This window comes from Alternaria dauci, chromosome 1, assembly GCF_042100115.1.
Source record: "Alternaria dauci strain A2016 chromosome 1, whole genome shotgun sequence".
In the NCBI taxonomy this organism is placed as follows: domain Eukaryota; kingdom Fungi; phylum Ascomycota; class Dothideomycetes; order Pleosporales; family Pleosporaceae; genus Alternaria; species Alternaria dauci.
The window spans coordinates 2,726,043-2,747,162 of NC_091272.1; the positions used below are offsets into that span (position 1 = coordinate 2,726,043).

The 21,120-nt window shown below is 52.4% G+C and overlaps 8 protein-coding genes across 8 annotated transcripts; 3 read left to right on the top strand and 5 right to left on the bottom strand.

The window, feature by feature from the left end:
- Nucleotides 1-1,069: 1,069 nt before the first annotated feature.
- Nucleotides 1,070-2,263, bottom strand: ACET3X_000840 (uncharacterized protein; the record flags this gene model as incomplete). The annotated part of the gene is made up of 3 exons (XM_069448180.1): nucleotides 1,070-1,255; nucleotides 1,309-1,970; nucleotides 2,071-2,263. The coding sequence occupies 3 exons, from the start codon at nucleotides 2,261-2,263 to the stop codon at nucleotides 1,070-1,072; spliced, it is 1,041 nt and encodes a 346-aa protein (XP_069311082.1).
- A 592-nt stretch (nucleotides 2,264-2,855) lies between these two features.
- Nucleotides 2,856-3,593, bottom strand: ACET3X_000841 (uncharacterized protein; the record flags this gene model as incomplete). Its single annotated transcript, XM_069448181.1, has 2 exons — nucleotides 2,856-3,432; nucleotides 3,484-3,593. The coding sequence occupies 2 exons, from the start codon at nucleotides 3,591-3,593 to the stop codon at nucleotides 2,856-2,858; spliced, it is 687 nt and encodes a 228-aa protein (XP_069311083.1).
- A 960-nt stretch (nucleotides 3,594-4,553) lies between these two features.
- Nucleotides 4,554-7,082, bottom strand: ACET3X_000842 (uncharacterized protein; the record flags this gene model as incomplete). Its single annotated transcript, XM_069448182.1, has 4 exons — nucleotides 4,554-6,059; nucleotides 6,112-6,272; nucleotides 6,344-6,581; nucleotides 6,963-7,082. The coding sequence occupies 4 exons, from the start codon at nucleotides 7,080-7,082 to the stop codon at nucleotides 4,554-4,556; spliced, it is 2,025 nt and encodes a 674-aa protein (XP_069311084.1).
- Nucleotides 7,083-8,725: 1,643 nt separating this feature from the next.
- ACET3X_000843 (uncharacterized protein) lies at nucleotides 8,726-10,033 on the top strand (the record flags this gene model as incomplete). Its single annotated transcript, XM_069448183.1, has 1 exon — nucleotides 8,726-10,033. One exon carries the CDS (start codon nucleotides 8,726-8,728, stop codon nucleotides 10,031-10,033), a length of 1,308 nt encoding a protein of 435 aa, XP_069311085.1.
- A 486-nt stretch (nucleotides 10,034-10,519) lies between these two features.
- On the top strand, nucleotides 10,520-12,353 carry ACET3X_000844 (uncharacterized protein; the record flags this gene model as incomplete). Its single annotated transcript, XM_069448185.1, has 2 exons — nucleotides 10,520-12,181; nucleotides 12,231-12,353. The coding sequence occupies 2 exons, from the start codon at nucleotides 10,520-10,522 to the stop codon at nucleotides 12,351-12,353; spliced, it is 1,785 nt and encodes a 594-aa protein (XP_069311086.1).
- A 763-nt stretch (nucleotides 12,354-13,116) lies between these two features.
- On the bottom strand, nucleotides 13,117-15,037 carry ACET3X_000845 (uncharacterized protein). Its single transcript, XM_069448186.1, has 2 exons — nucleotides 14,643-15,037; nucleotides 13,117-14,589 (listed from the first exon to the last, which is right to left on the bottom strand). The coding sequence occupies exons 1-2, from the start codon at nucleotides 14,823-14,825 to the stop codon at nucleotides 13,330-13,332; spliced, it is 1,443 nt and encodes a 480-aa protein (XP_069311087.1). The 5' UTR covers nucleotides 14,826-15,037; the 3' UTR covers nucleotides 13,117-13,329.
- A 2,776-nt stretch (nucleotides 15,038-17,813) lies between these two features.
- ACET3X_000846 (uncharacterized protein) lies at nucleotides 17,814-19,690 on the top strand (the record flags this gene model as incomplete). Its single annotated transcript, XM_069448187.1, has 3 exons — nucleotides 17,814-17,899; nucleotides 17,950-19,091; nucleotides 19,146-19,690. 3 exons carry the CDS (start codon nucleotides 17,814-17,816, stop codon nucleotides 19,688-19,690), a joined length of 1,773 nt encoding a protein of 590 aa, XP_069311088.1.
- A 595-nt stretch (nucleotides 19,691-20,285) lies between these two features.
- ACET3X_000847 (uncharacterized protein) lies at nucleotides 20,286-21,110 on the bottom strand (the record flags this gene model as incomplete). The annotated part of the gene is made up of 4 exons (XM_069448188.1): nucleotides 20,286-20,292; nucleotides 20,343-20,457; nucleotides 20,711-20,872; nucleotides 21,053-21,110. 4 exons carry the CDS (start codon nucleotides 21,108-21,110, stop codon nucleotides 20,286-20,288), a joined length of 342 nt encoding a protein of 113 aa, XP_069311089.1.
- Between the last annotated feature and the right edge of the window lie 10 nt (nucleotides 21,111-21,120).

Genomic DNA, 21,120 nt, shown 5'->3' on the forward strand with positions numbered 1-21,120 from the left:
CTTGCTGTCGAAGACTCTTTAGAGCAGTTCTGGAAACGCGCCGTCCTCAGCTACACTTCTTGCAAGCTGACAAACCAAGCCGATAAGATGTTCGCAATCTGGAGTGTTGCCAAGCTGGTTCGAGACAACCTACCCGATCAATATGGTTGCGGACTCTGGTCAGTCGCCTTGCACGAGCAACTAGCATGGCAAGTCAAAGTCGTGAAACACGGTGCCAGAATGGACATTTTGCAAGCAACATTTCCCAGCTGGTCGTGGGCTTCGGTGAATGCACCCGTCCTGGTACAGGACCGTATCGTGGCGAAGAGGTGCTATACTGTCAAGAATCACAAGGGCGCCGCGCTTAGTTTCAGCGACTTCAAAGACAAAGCGTTGATGAGGGACATGCAGCCCGAATTCTCGGCGTCTGATTCGCTTGCAGTTAGAGGTCACCTTGTCCGTGGGCGATTGGCGAGAAGTGCACGCGATGAAACCTATACATTTCAGCGCGAAGAAGCTAGTTCTTGGCGAAAGTACGAGGTCATCACTGACGAGAAACTTCCTGAAGCCCTGTTCAGAACGTGCTTTTACCTAATGCCGCTCGTCGCTCGCAAGACGAGCGACTCCGGGATTGCATACACTGGCAGTGCCCTTGTACTCACTGCCTCTGAGGACTACCGGCAACTAATGCGTTCGAGGCTAACGAAACGACTACTTCATCTAGTGGGGCTCTATCAGCCTCACTCAGACAAAGGTACGCCACATGCAGATCGAAAGTCCGAACTGCGAAAGCTACGTCGAAGTGTTGATGCCCTGAATGCGTGCCTTCACAAGATGGCGAAGCAAGACAGGGAACTACCACTGAGGGCAGGAAATACATTTCGCAGGGTCGGTGTTGTCCAATTCCATGATCTTCCTGCAGAAGAATGGGCTTGTATAAGGGCACACGAGGAGACGTTGATTTGGTTGGACTGATTTGTAAGGATTGTCTAGATTATATCAAATCCTGATGGTCTGTGAGACTTTCAACTCCAGAAAGTCGTGCATATGTACAATGGCCCATATAATGTTGACAATGGTGTGACAGCTGCTACAACTTGGACAGCAGAGCAGACATGAAACCTCCACCTGCTTTGGCACAATCTCTCGGGAAGGTGCCCATCTTGTAAACGCTTAGGCGAAGTTCGTGCATAGTCTTGTATGTGACGATCTTGATCTCCGGGTTGCGCATGTGGTCAATGACACTGTAGAGGTTGACCTTGAGGGATCGAAGAGCCTTTTCATAGTCAGCAGCGTACTCTGGTAGTGACTCAGACTTGAAATTCCTACCTTCTTGGCTTGTGCAACACTACATGGGATTTTCTCAATACCCATCTCGCGACACAAGTACTGGTAACCCTCTAGTTTATCGACGTCCTTCGAATTCCAGAACGCGACTTCAAGGCGAAGCAACGCGACCATATTGTGACGTTTTATTTCTCCATTCCAACCTTTGATGCGAGCCAGGCGTTCAAATACCTCTTTGAACGGAGCACGTGGGTTGTGCACGAAGCCGGAGAAACCATACCAAGCCGGATTTCTTATTGGACCCCAAGCCGGAGTATGCCCATCGGTATCAATGTCTACAGCCGTGTGCGTGGGAACATGCCAGTCGTAGCTGGGAAATCCGGCGCCACCCCAGAGTCCGCCTGGAGACTTAACTGTGCCGAGAGACAAAACGGTGTTTTGTGAGTCTGTGTTATCCCAGGATAGCGTGATTGATGGAGACTGTGGACCAGCTGACACCCAACGATCCTCGCCTTCGCAAGACTGATCACTGTTCAACGACCTTACACTGCCGAAAGAGTTCGCCCTTGAGGTACGCGAAACGACTAAGAAAGACGACACACCCGAACCAACTGAAAGCTTTCGTACATGATCGGTGACTTCGAGAGTATCAATCTGACCAGCCAGATCCGGATTTGCGGTCGAACCTGTTGCTCTTGACCTATCTAGACAGATTTGTTAGTATTTTTTCTCGCTTGGCATCTGTTCTCTTCAACTCCACCTTGCAGTATAGACATGGTACGAGATGAAGTGGGCTGTACTTACTGTGAGCTCCCCACAAGTATGTCTCGTTGAAGCACTGTTTCCAGTAACGGCACCAATCATCACTCCCGCCAATCCATCCTTTCGCCTTCGCCAAGCGCGTGAACTCGGCTTTGGGCGAGTTTTTGAGATCGACGACATGACCAATGTCCTCGGCCCATACTTGTAGAAGGGCTATCTGACTTTCGGGAGTCATTGTGACAGTAGCAGTATAAATTGACGCACGATGGCGATTGAGAATTTGTGTTGCAATTTTTTTAGACTGTTTCTATTAGTGTAGTGGGGATTGTTTGTTGGAAGGGAGTCAGTGAGACACGACGAAGAAGAAAGCTGCGGGGGCGCGTGAAATAGTTCAAAGGCCGCTGTGCGGGCAAATGAGGGGCTGATTTGAACTCTACCTAGGTACCTTCTAAGGCTGATTCTGAATCAATTACACGCACTCACACGTGGTTACGAATGTAGAGAGCCTATCACGGTAAGCGCTTGGGCCTGACTACGGTACGTACGTACCCAAGTACCGGGACATTTGGACATAACTAAATTGGAGAAGAGCCGTAAGACATCCAGCATGAAGAAGGGACGGTAATGTATCAATCACTCGTATTACAGCACTATTGGTCGCTTGCATTTGATAACATACAAAATGCCTAGTTTGTCCAAGAGATTAACAGATACTTCTACGCCGCAACACATTCAAGTCACCCTAGTCGCATACCTTTCCTCCATGGATGCAATCCACACAACCTGGTTTTGAAGCAGATACGACTCCTAGCACCCGAGATCAACCCCTAAACGGACTTCTTGGGCAGTGTCTTCCTTGGTTGTTTGGCCGCCTGCCTGTTTCCACGTTTGCGTTTCTTGTTATCAACAATCACATTCTCCTTGTCTTCATGTGAAACTCGCGGCAACTTAGTAGAGTCGGAAACTTCCTGGGCCTTTCGTCGGCTCGTAGCTGCGCGAGTGCGTCCAAGGCTGTCGATCAGTGCAACAGGCTTCTCGGAGATGACCTTGGAAGCTGGAAGCTCAGCGGAAGCATCGCTTTCGTCTGCGCTGTCGTCTGCACTGCTGTACTCGAAATCGTCTGGAGTATTCACTACGATGCTGTCTGTACCCTCGTTCTCAGGTTCTACCTCGCCGTCATAGTTGTCTTCCTTGCAGTCCTCGTGGATCTCGAAGTCAGGGTCAGCATATCGCTTAGCCGCTGCCTCAAGTTCTGCCTCTCCGCGAGCGCGCTCGAGCGTAATTTTGAGTGGTTTGATGGGAAACCCCTTTGGCTGCCGCAGTTGAAGCTCGGTTTTACGGTAGCGAGCTTTCGCAGCACCGTAGTTCCAATTTGTGTTTCTAAGAGTGGGTATCATGAGCTCGCTACTAGAATGTGAGCTTGACATTCAATACGGTATCTTGGAATGCGCTTACCCTTTCGCTGATCCACCAGAAAGTACAGCAGGATCTGAAAGCGCTGCGCCGGAGTCCATACGAGGCTCCTCGCGCGTCTTCTTTGGCACTCGTTTACGTCGAACCATCATGTAATATGCTGCCTCTGGTTGATTATAGCAGCGTCGATGCGTCGGCGAGTAACTCTGGAGGGTCGTAAAAAGGATGCGAATACTAGAGTCGTGAGTGGGGATTGGAAATAGAACAGCCAAGCGAGCGGATGTACAAGGAGAGTCTCGGTGAATTATCGCATGAAATTTTGCAGCAAGCAGGCCAAGCCAGTACGCAATGTCCAAATAGCGCGTTGTGGTGAAGGTGAGAGTGAACGTGAACGTAGGATCGACGCTGTCGTCTGTGATCAATACACACATAACATGGTGGTCAGGAAAGAACACCCAAGGTTCCCTGACAGTCGTTCCTCTCATACATCATCAAAATCCCAGCTGCCCACTACGAAGCTTGCGCTAGCTTTCGAGACGCACCTAGATACTACCCATGACGAAGCTCTGTCTACTTGCGGAGGTCCAGTGTAACACAGAGTCCATATCTAATATTGTCTGTGAGGCAGCTAGCCGTGTAACATATTTCATCCGGCGGGTATGGACTTGCAGAGCCACCAAAATAAAGTCAATAGTTCAGCATGTATGCTCATAAGATATTTGGTTTCAGTAAACGTAACGAGGAAAAGATGAGACTGAGTCGGAGACGATGGTGTTGAGGCGCGCAAGCTTGGACATGCTTCCGTGGCAGAGCGCGACGCGCGAGGTACGCGAATCATTTCCTAATTTGGCAGCGCCCTCCGGACTTCTAGCTTCGTATCGACAAGTCGTATCGTGGCCCCAGTATCGCAAAAATCGACAAGTCGTCACAGGCCATGGCAAGAAATCGCATCACACATGATCAGCAATGAGAAACACAAGTATACAATGTAAGCATGCGTTCGAGCGAGGCCTCACACTACGATTGTAAACAAGACACCTCCGCGGTCCAGCTAGATTGAACATCGAAAAGCTTGTAGTGAGCTTGCCGCACGACAGAACTCTGACACTGGGCTATGACACCATCAGCGTACGTACCGTAGCCTTCGGGCGCTCGGCTGACCGCGGTGCAGCCGTTTGCGATGATGCCCTACAATTCGTAGAATCAGTTTCTACTGCGTGGCCCTCCCTGAGCGCTATATCATGCAACGTCCTCGGTATGTCGAGCTCAGGCGAGTTCCGTGGGACGACAGCTACGTAGTCCAGATTGCGTGAGGAAGCTGATGGAGAAGGACTGACATAACTTTCTCCGACGTCATCTTTACCATTTCTGGTATGACTGTGCTCCATGACAGGTGAGGAAGTGCTGGAGAACTCCGGCGTGGGTGGCGCGAACTGTGAGTGCACAGGTGTAGCTGTTTGCCTGAGGGAACATGCCTCAGATTCCAACTCACTCGTCCTGCCGTAAGCTTCCATTTGTGCAGTAACCTTTTTCAGCTTTCGCATGTCGCTTTTGTATCCCTTGATGTCAAGCTTGAACAGAATGATCTCCCGGACATAGAAGTCTATCTCCTTTCGCAAAGTTTCCATTTGCACATCCGGGGTGTCAATAAGAGCCTTTCCCTTCGTTTTAGGCTGCTCTCTTCTCAGGCGCTCATGGAGTCTGTCCATCCATCTATCGATATCCTCCCGTCTAGCAAGCGAGGTGAGCTCAGGCCACGAGTCTGCCTCCGTGGCTATGTGGAGCTTCATTGCCGCATTCCGCCTTACTTCCGCTTGCAACAAGAGCTTGTGATGCTCTAGTTGCTTCTCTATGGCACGAATATCCCTATCCTTCTCTTCAATAACCGCCTCGCGGTTCAAGACTGCATTTCGAAGTTGTCCCATGTATGTATCTGTGCGGTGTGCCTCCCGTGATTGATCTTGTGTCACCAAATTGGCAGCAGGTGTATTGTGACCTCGTTCAAGCTGGGGGGATGTCTGCCGCAGTTGCTGTAGCTCTTTCTCCAAATCTGCAATGTACAAATCCTTCTCTCTGACTTGGTCTTGCAGGTGCGCGACGTGCGCGACGAACGCAGCTAGCGTCGAATTCTCTTGAGAGTCGAGCTCTGAACTGGTAGGAGAAGCTCCGGAGAAGCCTATGCTCCTATCAATACGAGGACCGAACGTTGTTGGGTCCGCGCTTGATGGTACTTGGGATGTAAGAGAAGAAAGGTCGAAAGGTGATTTGTCGTTTCTCAAATTCGAAAGCTGTTCTTCCGCATCAAGTCGCTTCGTGTTGGCAATCTCAAGACGGCTCTCAAGGTGATCGATCGTATTCTGTAGTGCTTGCATAGATTTGGCAAGCTTGTCGGCGTGCGTCGCCTTATCCTCGAACTCGGCACATTTCATCTCAGTCATTCCAAGTATGTTACGAAGCTCCCTTTCGCTTTTCTTTGAGTCGTTCAACTTCGCCATCAGAGATTCGATTTGCTGCTGAAGAGCAACATTGTTTTGTTTGTATAGATTGAGCTCCGGAAGTAGATTTCGTGTTGTCGTTTCGGGTCTACGGGTGCTGCTGAGCTTCCGCTTCAGATTCTCCTGGTAGTCCAATCAGTCATACATCTCACATGCAGCATGCGTAGATCCCTACCATCTCAACGCTGGACGCTAAGCGTTGAGGCGATCGCTGTTTGCTCTCAGATTCGATCGAACTGGTAGACACGGTATCTGCTATAACCTGTGCGGTTTCGTGAATTGGTGTGTGCGGTGTTTCTATAGTGTACAGGACAGATGGGGAATTATTGCCCGACGCTGCATACACTTAGCAAACTGAGATGAAGTGGAAAATCGCAATGGTAGACTTAACAAGGGTTAATGCTTACCGTGATGCAGACCGTGCTTACCAATCTGCTCTTCAAGCGCTCGAATGTGATTCTTCAAGGACGCAACTTCCACTGAGTGTGATTCTACGAGGCTTGCAACCTGTGACTCATACGACGATCCTAGACTGGTAGACTGGGACCGGAATGTTGAGATTGTTTGATCCTGTGTAGCGATGTTCGCCTTGAGTTCGTCGGTATGTTTGCTGCGAATTGCTGATGGGTTTGATGCAGAAGATGCCTATGTATAGTCAGTATTTGGGTAGAATCCACACTGGACTCTTGAAAAGGCCCGATTTTGGCCATTGCAAAGCAGGAAAACTGGCATGTTGATAGACCCAACGATTGCGGTTTGTGCAAGTGCCGCACGCGCGGTATTGGAGATGTGAAACATGCCACTACCACTATTCACCTTCGAGACTTCCAATTCGGGAATACAACAAGACATTGCTGGCGAAAAAGCCTGATGCCATGGCTCCATGGCAAAGAAATACATCTAACTCAGGCATACATTGTCGCATTATGGTTGGAGATGGAATACAAAGAGCTTCTGAAACTGTTTCGTTATGCGGTGTTGTTTGTCCAGTAAACACACTTCTATCGAGAAACAAACGGCACTCACCTCGTTTTGACTGCGGCGACGCTTTCCAGCATCGCGGTCGCGCGCCCTCTTTCCCTGAACAAGCCACATCTGGCTGAGACCTTGCATACCGCCTTTGTTCGTCGAGGCTCTACCGTGCATGGATGAAAGAGATGTAATCAAATCCGGTCTTGAACGTGTCCGCATTCCAGCTTTCCTCGAGAATCTGCTGTCAGTCTCCATTGAAAGGTCAGCTTGAGCGATTTTGGTGGACTGAAGTTCATCACCGCTGGGAATGGTCTTCATTATGCTGTATCGCGAGCTCAGTTCTGGAACGGACCGGGTATGGTTCAGTTGTGTCAGGACTAAGTCCAAGGCGTCCAAAGCGACACTCTCTTGACTCAAGTGCGTATCGGGTGGGTGATTATCCCTCCTAAAGATTTGGGTTGTCGGTCGGGCGGACACAGAGGTTGAAGATGACGGAAATCCTTGGTTTTCTAACAAAAGAGACCCAGGTAGTTCGGCAGGTAACTCTGCGATTGAAGGGACTGAGGCGGAGCGTGGCCGACGGGGAAGAGGCTTTTGTAAAGTTGTTGACCTCGAGCATGGAATGATGCTGGGTGCTGGCGAGCGCAACATATCGGTAGACGGAGAAGGTAGGATCGTCGCAGCACCAACGACAGGTGCGCCATACTGAGATGTGACAGGACTGCAGACATTTTGCTTGTCATCAGATGGAAGGATGGTAAGGTTCGCTGGCCGCCGCTTGTCGACGTTCAGGGTGGTCTAGAAGAGATGGTTAGCGGACGGTCAAGGTCCACAAGACAGGTGCAGACGTCGAGTTGTATGCAGCGGCAGATTGTTGTTGTCTACAGGCCGCCTTGTTCTGCATGTGACATGGTCGTATTTGCCGGCACACTGACTTGTTTTCCTGTCCATCATCCTACCTTGGCTTCATCGTCGTTGGGCTCGGGCTCAATTAAGTCAATCGACAGCAACCCTCCTGTGCGATAGTATGGCTCGGAACTAGACTGGCGTTTCGACCAGGACAGAATGCGCTTGGTCGGCATTGCGCAATGTTTGCGCACCCCGCACTCAGTGGTAGTAACACAGCAAAGACATGAAGATGAGATGAAAGCTCGACGCGCTCGGGCTGCGATATGGTGTGAAAAGAGAGATCGGATGGAGACGGGGTGGCTAGAAGGTTTGCAGCCACTCCAACGATGGTTTGACTACGTTTGCAAGGCGTCCACCTTAGGTTCATAACGCCCGCTGTCATGTTTCGGGGCTGCAAACCACGCCGTGCCTGCCTGGATCCGAGTGAAGACGCAGCTGACAGGGGGCCAAATGGGCCGACTAGTTGGGAGAGACAAACGGATGCTCCTTGCATATCGTATACATAGGCGCCTTGGAGTCCTATAGTGGCGCCGTCTTGAACGTGCAGCGAATAGACGAGATGAGGACGAGGCGCGGTAGCGCGACGCCGTGACGAAAGCGCAGGAAGCTCGGGCCTCTCTCTTGTCTGGGGAAGTCGCGACCGAACAGCTGCCCTGCTTGGCCGGCGATTGCGTGCTAGCTGCAATCCTTTCTGCTCTTTCTGCTCTCTTGTGCAAGGCCGCTGCTAATTACGGTGTAATGGTCTAGCCGGCTACCACCGCAGTGCAGGCGACTTGGCACAGCCACCCACGACGCCCGTTCGCTGAATCCACTCACTCTGCACTAAGCAAAAAGTTGGGATCGTCATTGCGCCCCCAAACACCCGACCCGACACTGCGCCCCCGCGCTTCTCACCATCCGGCCCCAATATGGCGAGAGACCTGTCGCCCTACAGTGCGCGACGACTGCTTACCCAGCAATTGGTCCAAGGAAAGACTGCCTCGCCCCCGGCAGTCTCGAGCAGGAATGCCAGCCCGAGCAACTTCTCAAAACATGGGTCAGAACGCGTTGGAAAAGAAGCTTCGGTAGCATCTGGTCGCCGATCGCGGAGCAGATCGAGGGAGAGGAAGCCCAGGATCGTATCGAAAGACGACAAGCCAAGGGAAGCGGCCACCGAGCTCGGCGCTGCTCGCAAGCGGGAGCAGTCGCCGGAACCATACAGGAAGCCGCGAGACTCGTCCAGAGATAGGAGGCGCGACAGTTCGCGAGAGCCGAGGAAAGATCGCTCCAAGGACAGGCGACGCGACAGGTCACGCGACAGGAGACGAGACAGATCGGGCGACAGGAACAAAGATCGTTCGAGGGACAGGCGGCGCGACCGCTCACACGACAAGGACAGAGACGGGGACAGGCACAGGAAGCGCGACCGATCCAAGGACAGACATAGTCGGCGAGATCGCTCGCGCTCCAGAGACCGACGGAGAAGAGACAGGTCCAAGCAAGGCCGTCGTTCACGCTCGCCTATACCATACCGTTCCCGCAAACCGCATACTCGCTCGCCCTCCGTGTCCACATCCCCTCCGCCCAAACGTCGCCGTCGTACACGCTCCCCGTCGCCTTCGCGCTCACCCTCCCCACACAAGCGAGCTAAGAAACCGCTACCGTCGCAAGAAATCTCCTTCCGCGGGCTGGACGACTCCGCGCAACCGCCCTCGAAATATGGTGGCGCACCACCCGACAAGGAGAAACCCAACTTCAAGCCTACTGGCGCGCTAGCCAAAGCTGCCAACCGCGTAGAAGGCACCAAGATCTCCCTCAAGTACCACGAGCCACCCGAGGCACGAAAGCCGCCCGCTTCCCAACTCTGGCGCATATTCGTGTTCAAGGGAGACGATGTGGTAGATACCATTGAACTATGGCAGAAGAGTTGCTGGCTACTGGGCCGATCACATGAAGTCGTCGACTACGTCCTCGAGCACCCTAGCTCGAGCGGACAGCACGCAGCCATCCAGTTCCGGTACATACAGAAGACGATTGAAGACGAGTTCGGCGTGAAGAGCCAGCGAGGAAAGGTCAAGCCGTACATTATCGATCTGGAAAGCAGTAACGGCACGGAGCTGAACGGCGATGATCTTGAGGCGAGTCGCTACTTTGAGCTCAGGGACAAGGACATAATCAAATTTGGAGGGAGCGAGAGGGAGTACGTCGTCATGCTGCCACCAGCAGATGCCAAATAGGACAGGAGGACAGAGATGGCGAATTAAAATAGGCTACCATCAGCGTGATGACACATGGCGATATTCCATAGTAGTCTCTATGTAATATGAGAAACAAAATCTGAAAAATAATTGCTTGACAACCGACGCACTCATCATATTGCTATATGCGTTTCCTTTGAAATCATGTTTAGGAACCTAGTCGCGTCGAGTACCAAGTGGTAGGTGGCTGTAAATGAGCCTCTACTGGACTTGACTTGAGAAGTCCTCATGCCATGATCTCATCATCTCGGAACCACCATGTCTGCTCGACTCGTCTCGACGATGGACAACGGCGTCCAATCAGGTTCAGGGTCCAGTGTACGACAAGGGTGCCGCCCCTGCCGACTTGGCAGGAACGGCCGTCATCAGGCTCCCCACAGTTCGTGTACGGCGGAGACACCACCTTGCGCGTCCAGCTTCTTCGTTTCTCTTAACCCCCTTTTTACTTAATTTTTGTAATACATCATGGCGCTCTTGCGACGCTATGGGCTCTACACAGTCCTCGCCCTGGGCTTCATCTACATGCTCTGGTCGCTCAGCTTCCCATACGAGCAACCTGGCGACGCGCCCGTAAACGCCAAACCAGACCAGCAAAGCCACCAGCCACAAAGAAATCAAAAGTACAAATCCTTTGATTGGGCAAAGGTGCCCTTTAAAAATCGCATCGAAAACCCTACACCCCTACCGACCGACAAGCCGAAAGCCCTGCCGCCGATACAGTTCAACTTTGGCCAGGAGGATGCTACAGCCAAAAACATCCGCGAGACAAGAAGGGAGGAGGTCAAGAAACAATTCCTGAAGTGCTGGAAGAACTACAGACGCTTGGCATGGATGCACGACGAGATACGACCCATCAGCGGAGAAGTAGCCGACCACTATGGAGGATGGGCCGCCACGCTCATCGACGCGCTCGACACTCTGTACATAATGGGCTTTGAGGAGGAGTTCTCTTCCGCTATCAAGGACGTTGAACGGATCGACTTTGGATACACCGACTTGGATAGAATCAACGTGTTTGAGACAAACATCCGACATCTAGGCGGCTTGCTGTCAGCGTTTGAGCTGAGCGGGGACAAGAGGCTGCTAAACAAGGCCAAGGAGGCGGGCGAAATGCTGTACCATGCGTTTGACACACCTAACCACATGCCCATCACACGATGGCAGTTCCGCGCCGCGGGCGAGGGCAAACCACAGGTAGCGGATGAGCAGGTCCTACTCGCGGAAATCGGAAGTCTGACGATGGAGTTTACGCGTCTCTCGCAGTTGACCGCCGACCCGAAATGGTACGACGCGGTCAACAGAGTGACAAAGGTCCTTGAAGAACAGCAGGACAAGACCAAACTTCCGGGCATGTGGCCAATCGTTGTCAACGCTCGGAAACCAGAATTTACCGGCGACAGCGGCTTCACGCTAGGAAGTATGGCTGATTCAACGTATGAGTATTTGGGTAAACAGCATGCCTTACTCGGTGGCCAGGATTCCGTCTACCGCAAGATGTACGAGAAAGCTATGGACACTGCATCAAAACATGTCTTGTTCCGACCATCGACTCCTGAGAATTCCGACATGCTCATGTCAGGATTCTTCCGCGCTGAAGGTGGCCATTCATATCTGGACCCGGAGATGCAGCATCTGGCTTGCTATACAGGAGGCATGTTCGCTCTAGGCGGAAAGCTATTCCAGAACAATGAACACGTCGCGATTGGTCGCAAATTGACGGACACGTGCGTATGGGCGTACATGGCATCCCCTGCAGGTATCATGCCCGAAGTATCGCATCTTCTCAAGTGCGCAAACACGACGACCTGCGTATGGGACGAGAAAGAATGGCTAGACGGAATCGTTTCGCGAACATCTGAGAAAGCAGAGGAGAAGGACCCGATAAAGAACATTGCAAACCTTCGCCTGCCCAGCGGCTTCACCAGTGTCGATGATAGGAGGTACATTCTCAGGCCAGAGGCTATTGAGAGTGTGTTTATCATGTACCGCCTCACAGGAGAGCAGCAATGGCAGGCCGCCGCATGGGATATGTGGACGTCTATCCAGCGCTCTACCGACACCGACATTGGTAACTCGGCATTGGTAGACGTATCGGCCGACTCCCCACCGAGGGCGGATAGCATGGAGGCAAGTCATCTCGTCAGACAACATCGAGCATACACTAACACGCAAGCAGAGCTTCTGGATGGGGGAAACGCTGAAATATTTCTACCTAACGTTTAGCGAACCGAACGTCGTCAGCCTCGACGACTGGGTGTTCAACACCGAAGCCCACCCATTCAGGATCCCGAAACCCTAGGCATCGTAATACTCGGCCCGAAATTCTAGACCATGTATCTCATGACAAGTTCATTTCGGCATCGATTGGAAGATATACACACATAATCTGTCTGACTATCCTCATAGATTCATTAACAAGCTGAGCTCTTGCTCGCCTCTCGTTCCCTTTTTCTATCGTACACCTCCCATTATTCATTCTTCCATCGATTTAGTGTGTACCGTAGTTTGACCCACCGATGCCCTTCTCACCAGGCTTGTTAGCGCTGGGGTCAACGCCGACATTCGAGTTTCCGCTGTCTGAGGCTACTGGGGCCTCGCCGGGTGCGTGGCCCTCTTTCGCTGCGGGTGCGTTGGATGCACCGAGACCTTTGCCTGTGGTCATTGTTAGTATAATGTTTCATGGGGAAAGCAATATGAGAAGATAGGCAATGGAGAGCATACTCTCGGCCTGTTGCTGGTTGAATTTGTCCGAAGCAGCGTTGCTCTGTCCGGATGTATAGACGAGGGCAGAAACCGTGTTGCCTTTCTATGAACTTTTTCGTCATCTGGTGGCTGCTTTGTAGTTTTTTAGTTCAGGTACGCCATCGATGAGAGCGTGACGAAAGTGATCTTCTAAAGTGATGCCTGCCCGGCGCAGTGCAAAGGCTGAACATAGACGTGTTGACAGTAAGGCACGGGCCAATCGATCTGAGAAGGCAGTCACTTGCGTTAAACGAACATCTGGCCAGCTACATGACATCACAATAGCACAGTCACAAGTAGGTAGATATCGGAAGATGAATGGTGAATGATATCATTCTCGGTCTAAACCGTAAAGCTCACTTTTCAAAGCATACGCTCATCAAAGGCTACAAACATACGCTATCTAATTTTGCTGAGCATCGTCTCGACAATGCCCGCTAGCGAACGCTGTGAAATGAAAACAGTATTATGCCTACACAAAACGAAAAGGCATCCCAAACGCCAGGCATCGCTAAATCGAAAAGGACAATGCTTTAGGCCGCGCTGGCGCTAAGCATGGGCTGTGCGACCTTGGTAACTTGGTTACCAGCCCGGATTATTGGGTTGCCATGTTCGTCCTTGACGATGTTGACCTCCTTGTTCTCCTTTTGGGCGCGCTTCCAGATCTCGACCTCGCATCCGCCACGAATGACACCCACCCTCATGGTGGAGAGTAAGTTGTGGGCAGCGTTGGAGTGGAAGTAGACGCCACCGTTGAACATGGCAGTAGCATCCTTGCCAATGCCGCTCTTGATCAGGGTCTTGCCTCCGGGGTGCTCATTGATGAAGTCGGTAACGTCGTGAACAACACCAGCGACGGCAATCAGACCACGGCCGTTCTTGGCCTGCTCAACGTAGTCGTCCCACTCAATGACAGGAAGCTGCTCAAGAGGTACTCCCCAGTCGAGCTTGGCGCGCTTCTGGTCAATCTTCTTCTGGAGCTGCTGGACGCGACCCTTCTCGATTTCGTTGGCACGGAACTGCTTGAGGTTGGAGGCGAGACCGAGCTTGCTCCATAGCCAGATGGACCACTTGGTGGGGTCGTACTGGTGCCACTCGATAGCGTTGCGGTAGTCAGAGGGAAACTCGTGGTGGAAGTTGTGGTAACCCTCGCCGAGAGTAACAAGAGCAGTGATGACATGGTCCCTGGGGCTGTTGCGGTCGTCAAAGGGCTGGTCTCCGAGCCAGTGGGCAAGCGAGTTGACGCAGAAAGTAGCCTGCTGGACGAAGAAGATGCGGAGGATGCCAGCGTAGATGAAGCCACCCTTCCAGTCGTTCCAGAGAAGACCAGCGACAGCCGAGGGGAAGATAAGGCCCATGAAGATGACAACCTTGATGTAGTGCTTGTGCTGCCAGACAACGACAGGGTCCTCGTTCAAGTCGGTGATGTCGGTGCGGCCGATGCGCTTGGGGTTCTGCTTCATGACCATCCAGCCCAGATGGCTGTAGAGAAGTCCCTTGCGGACGCTGTACGGGTCCTTGTTGGTGTCGGTGTAGCGGTGGTGGGCACGGTGGTCGCGGCTCCACCAGCGGATGGAACCCTCAACAGCACCGCCGCCGACGAGGGCAAGGAAGACGCTGAGTGGGAGGGAGGCGTTGTAGGACTTGTGTGCCCAGAGACGATGGTAGCCAGCCGTGATGCCGAGACCCGTCCAGAAGTAGTATACAACGGCCCAGAGAGCGGTCTGCCACTTGAGCGGCGTCCAGAAGGCGGCGACGCAGCCGGCGAGAGGGATACCGATGATGAAAGTAACCTAGTGCCACGTTAGCCAATGCTGCAGGGTGCGTGTCCAGGAGCAAAACTTACATTGAGCCAGTTGACGTGCTTGTACCAATTGGCCTTTGTGATGGGCGTGTCGGTGATATGTGGCTTCTTAGGGTCGTACTTGGGGTTGCGGTTCGGCTCCGAGGTGCTCGCCATGGAAGACGGCTGCTTGACGTAGTCGGGGTCGACGGCCATCATGCCGGCGGTAGGCTGGTGGGAAGGCATACCGAGTGTGGTGGAGGGGTAGAAGTAGGGAAAGCGAAGGATGTCGAAGAAATTCGACTGGAAGCAACTAGTGGCTCAAAAAAAAGAAGATTGAGCTCCGGTTGGCCTCCGGTGGGTGCGTGAGGACAAAGCTCCAACGACAAGGATGGAAAGCTTCACCACGTTCAAGTGAATGACGAGGTTGAAGGGGGGAGGGAAGGAACAGCAGAAGATGTCTGGTGGGAGAGGGACACAGACGGCAGCAGCTGTTAATAAGGCGGCGGGATGGTCGCTGGGTCCCAACACTCTGCAGGCGTGTAAGCGAAAGACTGGGACCTTGCATTGCCGCTCGAGAACCAGCAATCGCCGTAGCTTTTGTCATAGCCAGCCTAGCGCTGCACACTAACCGCCGTCTCAGGGTCCCGCACAGGCAAAAAGACGGTGCTGGCTGTAAGAGCGCGAGAAAATTTCGGGCCTAAGTGTCGAATGTCGTGCTGATCCCGGCATCGAGAACAGACCTGGGTGGCGGTGCGTGGTGCGACGTGCAGAATATCCATCAATCCCAAGCCGACCTTCCCCAGATTCTCGCAATCGTCACCCCCTCGGCCGCACTATCTGTCCACTTGCGAGCACTCTGCTGCTTCTGCTCGCCCTCGCCCTGCAAACAAGATCGCAAAGAGCGGTCTGGTGCAAATCTTCGGCAGCGCAGTCCGGCGAGAAGGATTGCCTCACTGGGCATAGAAGCTCACGCTGTGGTGATGCCACACGTCTCGTCATCGCTAGCTCGCTAGCTGTCCTCTCCGCTTCAGGCCCCGCTTGGCCACGCCTGCATGCAAAGGGTGAGCCCGACACAAACCAGAAACCATCTTCGTTGAGGAAGTTTGTTGATATCGCTCTGCGTCAGCACTACCCGGTGTCTTCTGCAGCCTTACGTAGGGGTGCAGCCCGCCAACACCCGGCGTCTGGGGAACTCGGAATTGGCTGCGACCAAATGCTTCAAGCAGTGGCAAAATGCTTCTCTCGCGACACATGGTGGAGCTCGTCCATGACTCCCAATGGCGCTTGAAGAAATTCGTCTATGCTGCACAATGCTGGAGACTGTGAAGCGTCTTCTTCCGCTGGCGCAATATCCCCGGCGCGGCTTCAAGCTCGGGTGGCCGGTCGCAAGCTCTTCTCGATTTGGCATAGCGCTGCTCGACACCTGGCTTTGTCTGCCTCCAGCCCATACAGACCATACAGACGGCTTGTTCATATCAACGTCAACGCGCGCCCACCATCGCGGAGTCAACTCGATGCATCCGCCTGCGGTTCAACGCATGCTCATCTACCTCGGCTCTAGGGGCTTTCTGTCTCACACAGGCTGCACCCTCCAGTGTAGTCTCATGTCCATGCCACGAGGTCAGTGGCTATCCCAATGCTTCAACGGGTAGGGCTGAAGGCAAACGGTTGGTGTGAACGCGCGAGCCATGACGGGCTCTTCTTGCGAACGTTGCTTGTGGTACCCTGAACCCGTCAGGCGTTACCCCGTTCGATTTTCTGCCAAGGCGCAATCTGTGACAAAGTCTGCCGTTGGCCATGTCTTGATGAGACGAATGCTGTTCCTCTTTCTCACTGTAGTATACCAGCACGTTAACACGGTACCATTTTTGTCATCCAAAACTACCTTACCATGTGCTGTCTGTTAACCATAGCTGAGTCTAGCCAGCCAGAGGTCAGCGCTCAAAAAGTGCAAATATCAGCACAATTGTCCGAGGGCTACTCGCGTTCCCCAAACAGCGGGAAACTCATGGCATTGTACGCTGTTGGAACGAAATGAAAAAAAAGCTGTCAAGGATTTTGATGCGATACCTGGGGGGCCTGTTGTGGTAAGTGTCAGGCGGGTTCCCAGCGAGGCTCCGATCACCGGCTGTTGGACGCCATAGAAGGGAAAACTCGAACACCACCTCTGTAGTTGCCTAGGTAGAGTATTACTATACAAGGAGGATTAACTGCTCTCCTTATAGTTGCCTAGGTAGAGTGTTATAATGTAAGGGAAGATAAACCTATACTAATGTAGTTGCCTAGGTAGAGCATTATAATACAAGGGAAGAATAATCTCTCTCTGTAGCTGCGTAGTGGGATGTTCGATTTTCCCTTGTACAGCGTGGTTGTGCCAGTCTCCAGGAACACGAGTCCCCCAGAATGGATGCGCAGAGCACCGCACCATCGGTATCCGGCGAACAGTACGTTCTGACGACGTTCGGCATTAGATCTAGATGCACATTTACTTCAGCTCAGTGTGGGAGGCGTCTTCCGCAGTATCTCCCCCCTCCATCGTCGGAGTGGACCGCCCGCTAAGTGGACTCCCATGCCTCCACGACCAATCACGTATTCCCTGCCTATCAGTACAGGCGATCGCTTTAGCACATACGCGGGTGTCGCCCCCCTCTACCACTGCGAAATGCGCACCTTAGCGACGAGTTTGCCGTGGAGAATGGTAATTGTTTCCGGCGGCTCACGACTATCTTCGGCCAGCTCCAATCTTTGGCGGTCCGTGAGTTGTTTGAATCTGCGGCTAGGACCTTGTCGATGAACAATTGTGTGTCGTGAGTGTTGGTGCGAGAGATAGTACTTCTTCTCCACATGTTCTATATAGATGAGGGGACAGCTCCATCGGTTTGAGCCGTCACTCTACTACACTTCGAACAAGGTTTCCACATGGACTAAAGCTTCGCCGTCTTTCACGTCACTTCCCCCGCATATCAACCCCCCAAGTGGAAGATTCGAGTCTTTCAGAGGCCCTCCTAGTGGTAATCAACTCTGCACGCGACAGCCCGTAGCCGACTAAACGCTTCATCCAATCCTGCCACTGGTCGCGTAGTTCGGTATCTTCAGCCACCTCGCCAATCTTATCAGGATCTTCAACACCGAGCACATCCTTATCGGAATAGACATATAAGAGTTGGCCTAGGATTTACACATCTGCTTCTGTTGGAACGCGCGCATTTGGCATTTAGAGCCTGAGCAACCATGGCCGACATGATTGGCCCCGACCATACGACAAAGCGGAGCTTTGGGGAGCAAGCAAGGCGCGCCATCAAGGCTTTCACGACCAAGTATGACACTCTTTTGCGGTTTCATTGTCATTTTCTAACAATATTAAAAGGGATGGATTAGTTGGTGAATATGACTACGGATTCCTCTTCCGACCGAACCTCCCCTTTATGAAGAAGGAGCGAAGAGCAGCGCCCTTCTTCGGCCTCCATGATCGTATGCCAGTACTACTGGCTCTCCTCCTTGGATTTCAGCATGCGCTCGCCATGTTAGCAGGCGTTATTACACCGCCAATCATCCTCGCAAATGCTGCGCACCTGAGTTCAGACCAACAGCGCTACCTTGTGTCCACTTCGCTAGTAGTCTGCGGAATCCTATCATCGATTCAGATCACGCGCTTTCACATCTGGAAAACCCCGTACTATATTGGCACAGGTCTAATCTCAGTTGTTGGTACCTCTTTCGCAACTATTCCCGTGGCGACCGGGGCGCTCAGCCAGATGTACGCGACTGGATTTTGCCCAACCGCTCCTGACGGCACGAAACTACCTTGCCCTGATGGATACGGTGCGATCCTCGGCACTTGTGCTGTATGCGCCTTGCTAGAAATTGGCATGTCCTTTACCAACCCGCGTATCCTCAAGAAGGTCTTTCCACCCCTCGTTACGGGTCCTACAGTTTTGCTCATCGGTGTCCATCTCATCGAAACTGGACTCCAAAACTGGGCTGGTGGCTCAGGTGACTGCAAAACCCGCCCGGAATCTGGACTCTTCGCGCTGTGCCCCAATATTAACGCTCCTCACGCTCTTCCATGGGGAAGTGCTGAGTTTATCGGTCTTGGCTTCAGCGTCTTCATCACCATCATCATCTGCGAACGTTTCGGCGCACCCATCATGAAGTCGACCGCTGTAGTCGTCGGACTCCTTGTTGGATGCATAATCGCTGGTGCAACCGGCTATTTTGACAAATCCACCATTGATGCCGCGCCGGCGGTATCCTTTATCTGGGTCAACACCTTCAAGCTCTCCGTCTATGGGCCTATAGTACTCCCAATTCTAGCAGTTTACATGGTTTGCGCCATGGAAGCCATTGGTGATATTACCGCTACTTGCGATGTTTCGCGCCTCGAAGTCGACGGGGACATGTTCGATTCCCGCATCCAAGGCGGCGTCCTCGCCGATGGCCTCAACGGTATGATTGCAGCCCTCTGCACCATCACGCCAATGTCCACCTTCGCGCAGAACAATGGAGTTAGTAAGTTAATTATCTGGTTAAAATGATGCCAGACATGTATTGACATTGACGCAGTTGCGTTGACCCGTTGCGCCAACCGGAAGGCTGGTTATGCGTGCTGCTTCTGGCTCATCATCATGGGAATCTTCGCCAAATTCGCAGCGGCCCTTGTTGCCATTCCAGCAGCAGTTCTCGGCGGAATGACGACCTTCCTGTTCAGTGCCGTGGCCGTGTCTGGTATCAGGATTATAAGCACCATGCCCTTCACCCGCCGCAACCGCTTCATTCTGACCGCGGGATTCACACTGGGCTTTGGCTCCACCATGGTTCCCACCTGGTTTGATTATGTCTTCACATATGACGGGCCGAATCATGCACTCCAGGGCTTCTACAATGCCATTATCTTGATTTTGGAGACCGGCTTTGCTGTTGTTGCTCTAGTAAACGTCATACTCAACCTTGTCCTACCAGAGGAGATTGAAGACGAAGAGACACCGGAGTTGACTGCGAATGAGCTTGATGAGCCAGCAGACAAGGAAGAGTGGGCGAGGATCAGGAAGGGAGCCACTGGTGTTGAGGGACGACCAAGCTCGGATATTGAGGCTAGCAAGGTTGCATAAGCGTCGTTTGAGTTGTCTAGTTTAAAAGAAACGGGGTTTCATGTTTGGTAGATATGTGGGCGTTGTAGTGTTCTGGTAGTTCATGTTTATGAAGAAACTGTCTATTGCCACTTTCAGCCAAGATTGCCTGTGTCACCTCACAACACCGATGTGCACCACAAACCCACTTCCCTCCCTCAATCCCTCGCCTAGCATCGCATCAGGTACCTGCCAGACATGGAAATTTCGATGGAAGCTTTTCAACCAAGTTTCAAAGACTTCTGGACTACGTAGTTGCTGCGCTATGAGGCAAAGCGTGGGGGTTTCCTCTCCCTCTTTCAGTCGACATATTGCAGCACACGTTGTATTGAGCGGCTCAATGAGAGCTTCGTTGTAGACGCAATCGCACGCTACGATCATATCCACGGGGCTAAGATGGGAAGTGGCGTCTGTCTCCCAGTCAAGCTGCAGCGTCGTGATGCGGTCGATACCACTGCCACTCTTCGCATGAACCTGCTGTTTCTTACCCCCCCTCCCACTATGCTTCGCTACCGGTATCACAGTACCGATATTTTCAACGATGTTTTGCCGAAGCAGTTTCAGTACATAGTCTTGATCAGTGGCTGTATAGCGTGCGACTTGGGAACCCAGGCAAAGCGCCACGATGCCTGACACCCCCGCGCCGAGCTCGAGTATGGTGGAGCTGGGTGTGAGCAACTGATTTGTGAAGAGGAAGTTTGTAGGGGACGAGATCCACGTTGCGAATAAGGGAGTGACTTTCCATACCACTGTACTTGTGTTAGTTGGTGCAGAAGGAGGGGAGGCAACAGTCGTAGTGTAATGGTGAGAGTTATCGTGGATTTGCTGGGCTATCTACTGCACGACAAAATAGTTCAACAGAAACGAGCTCCTTTGTACAGACAGACCCACGAAGCCGACATGCTTTGTTCGCTGGAACTTCCAAGAAAAGCCACACTCAGCTGAAATCTGAGAAAGGCTAGGACATCGCATGACGTTGTAAATCATCACAACAGAACTTACTAGCTCCAGTAGTGCCCTCGCTACGATTCGAGGTCAAGAGACCCTTTGAGTGATGGATGACCAAATCATAGCCCGCCACTGTGATTTCCAAGGTTGGGTCCTGCGAGTCGATGAAACCGAGCGACTGAGAAGGGATATCTTGCGAGAAGACGACAAAAGCTTCTGCATGACTTGATGAGTGACCTATCGATGATGACGACGTCTTTGTTGTTTTTCGACATGTTCGACGTTGGGGATGCGTAGGAGCGAATCGCAGGGAAAAAGCAGTACGATGAGCCGAGGACCAGCGTAGAGTTGCGATTTGCCAGCGAGGTTCGAGTGCACCAGGGGCGTCTTACATACCTTCTTCAGGGTCCAGGATAGGTTCCGTGGCCAGTATGTCGGTCATGAGACTCGGCATCTTGACAACG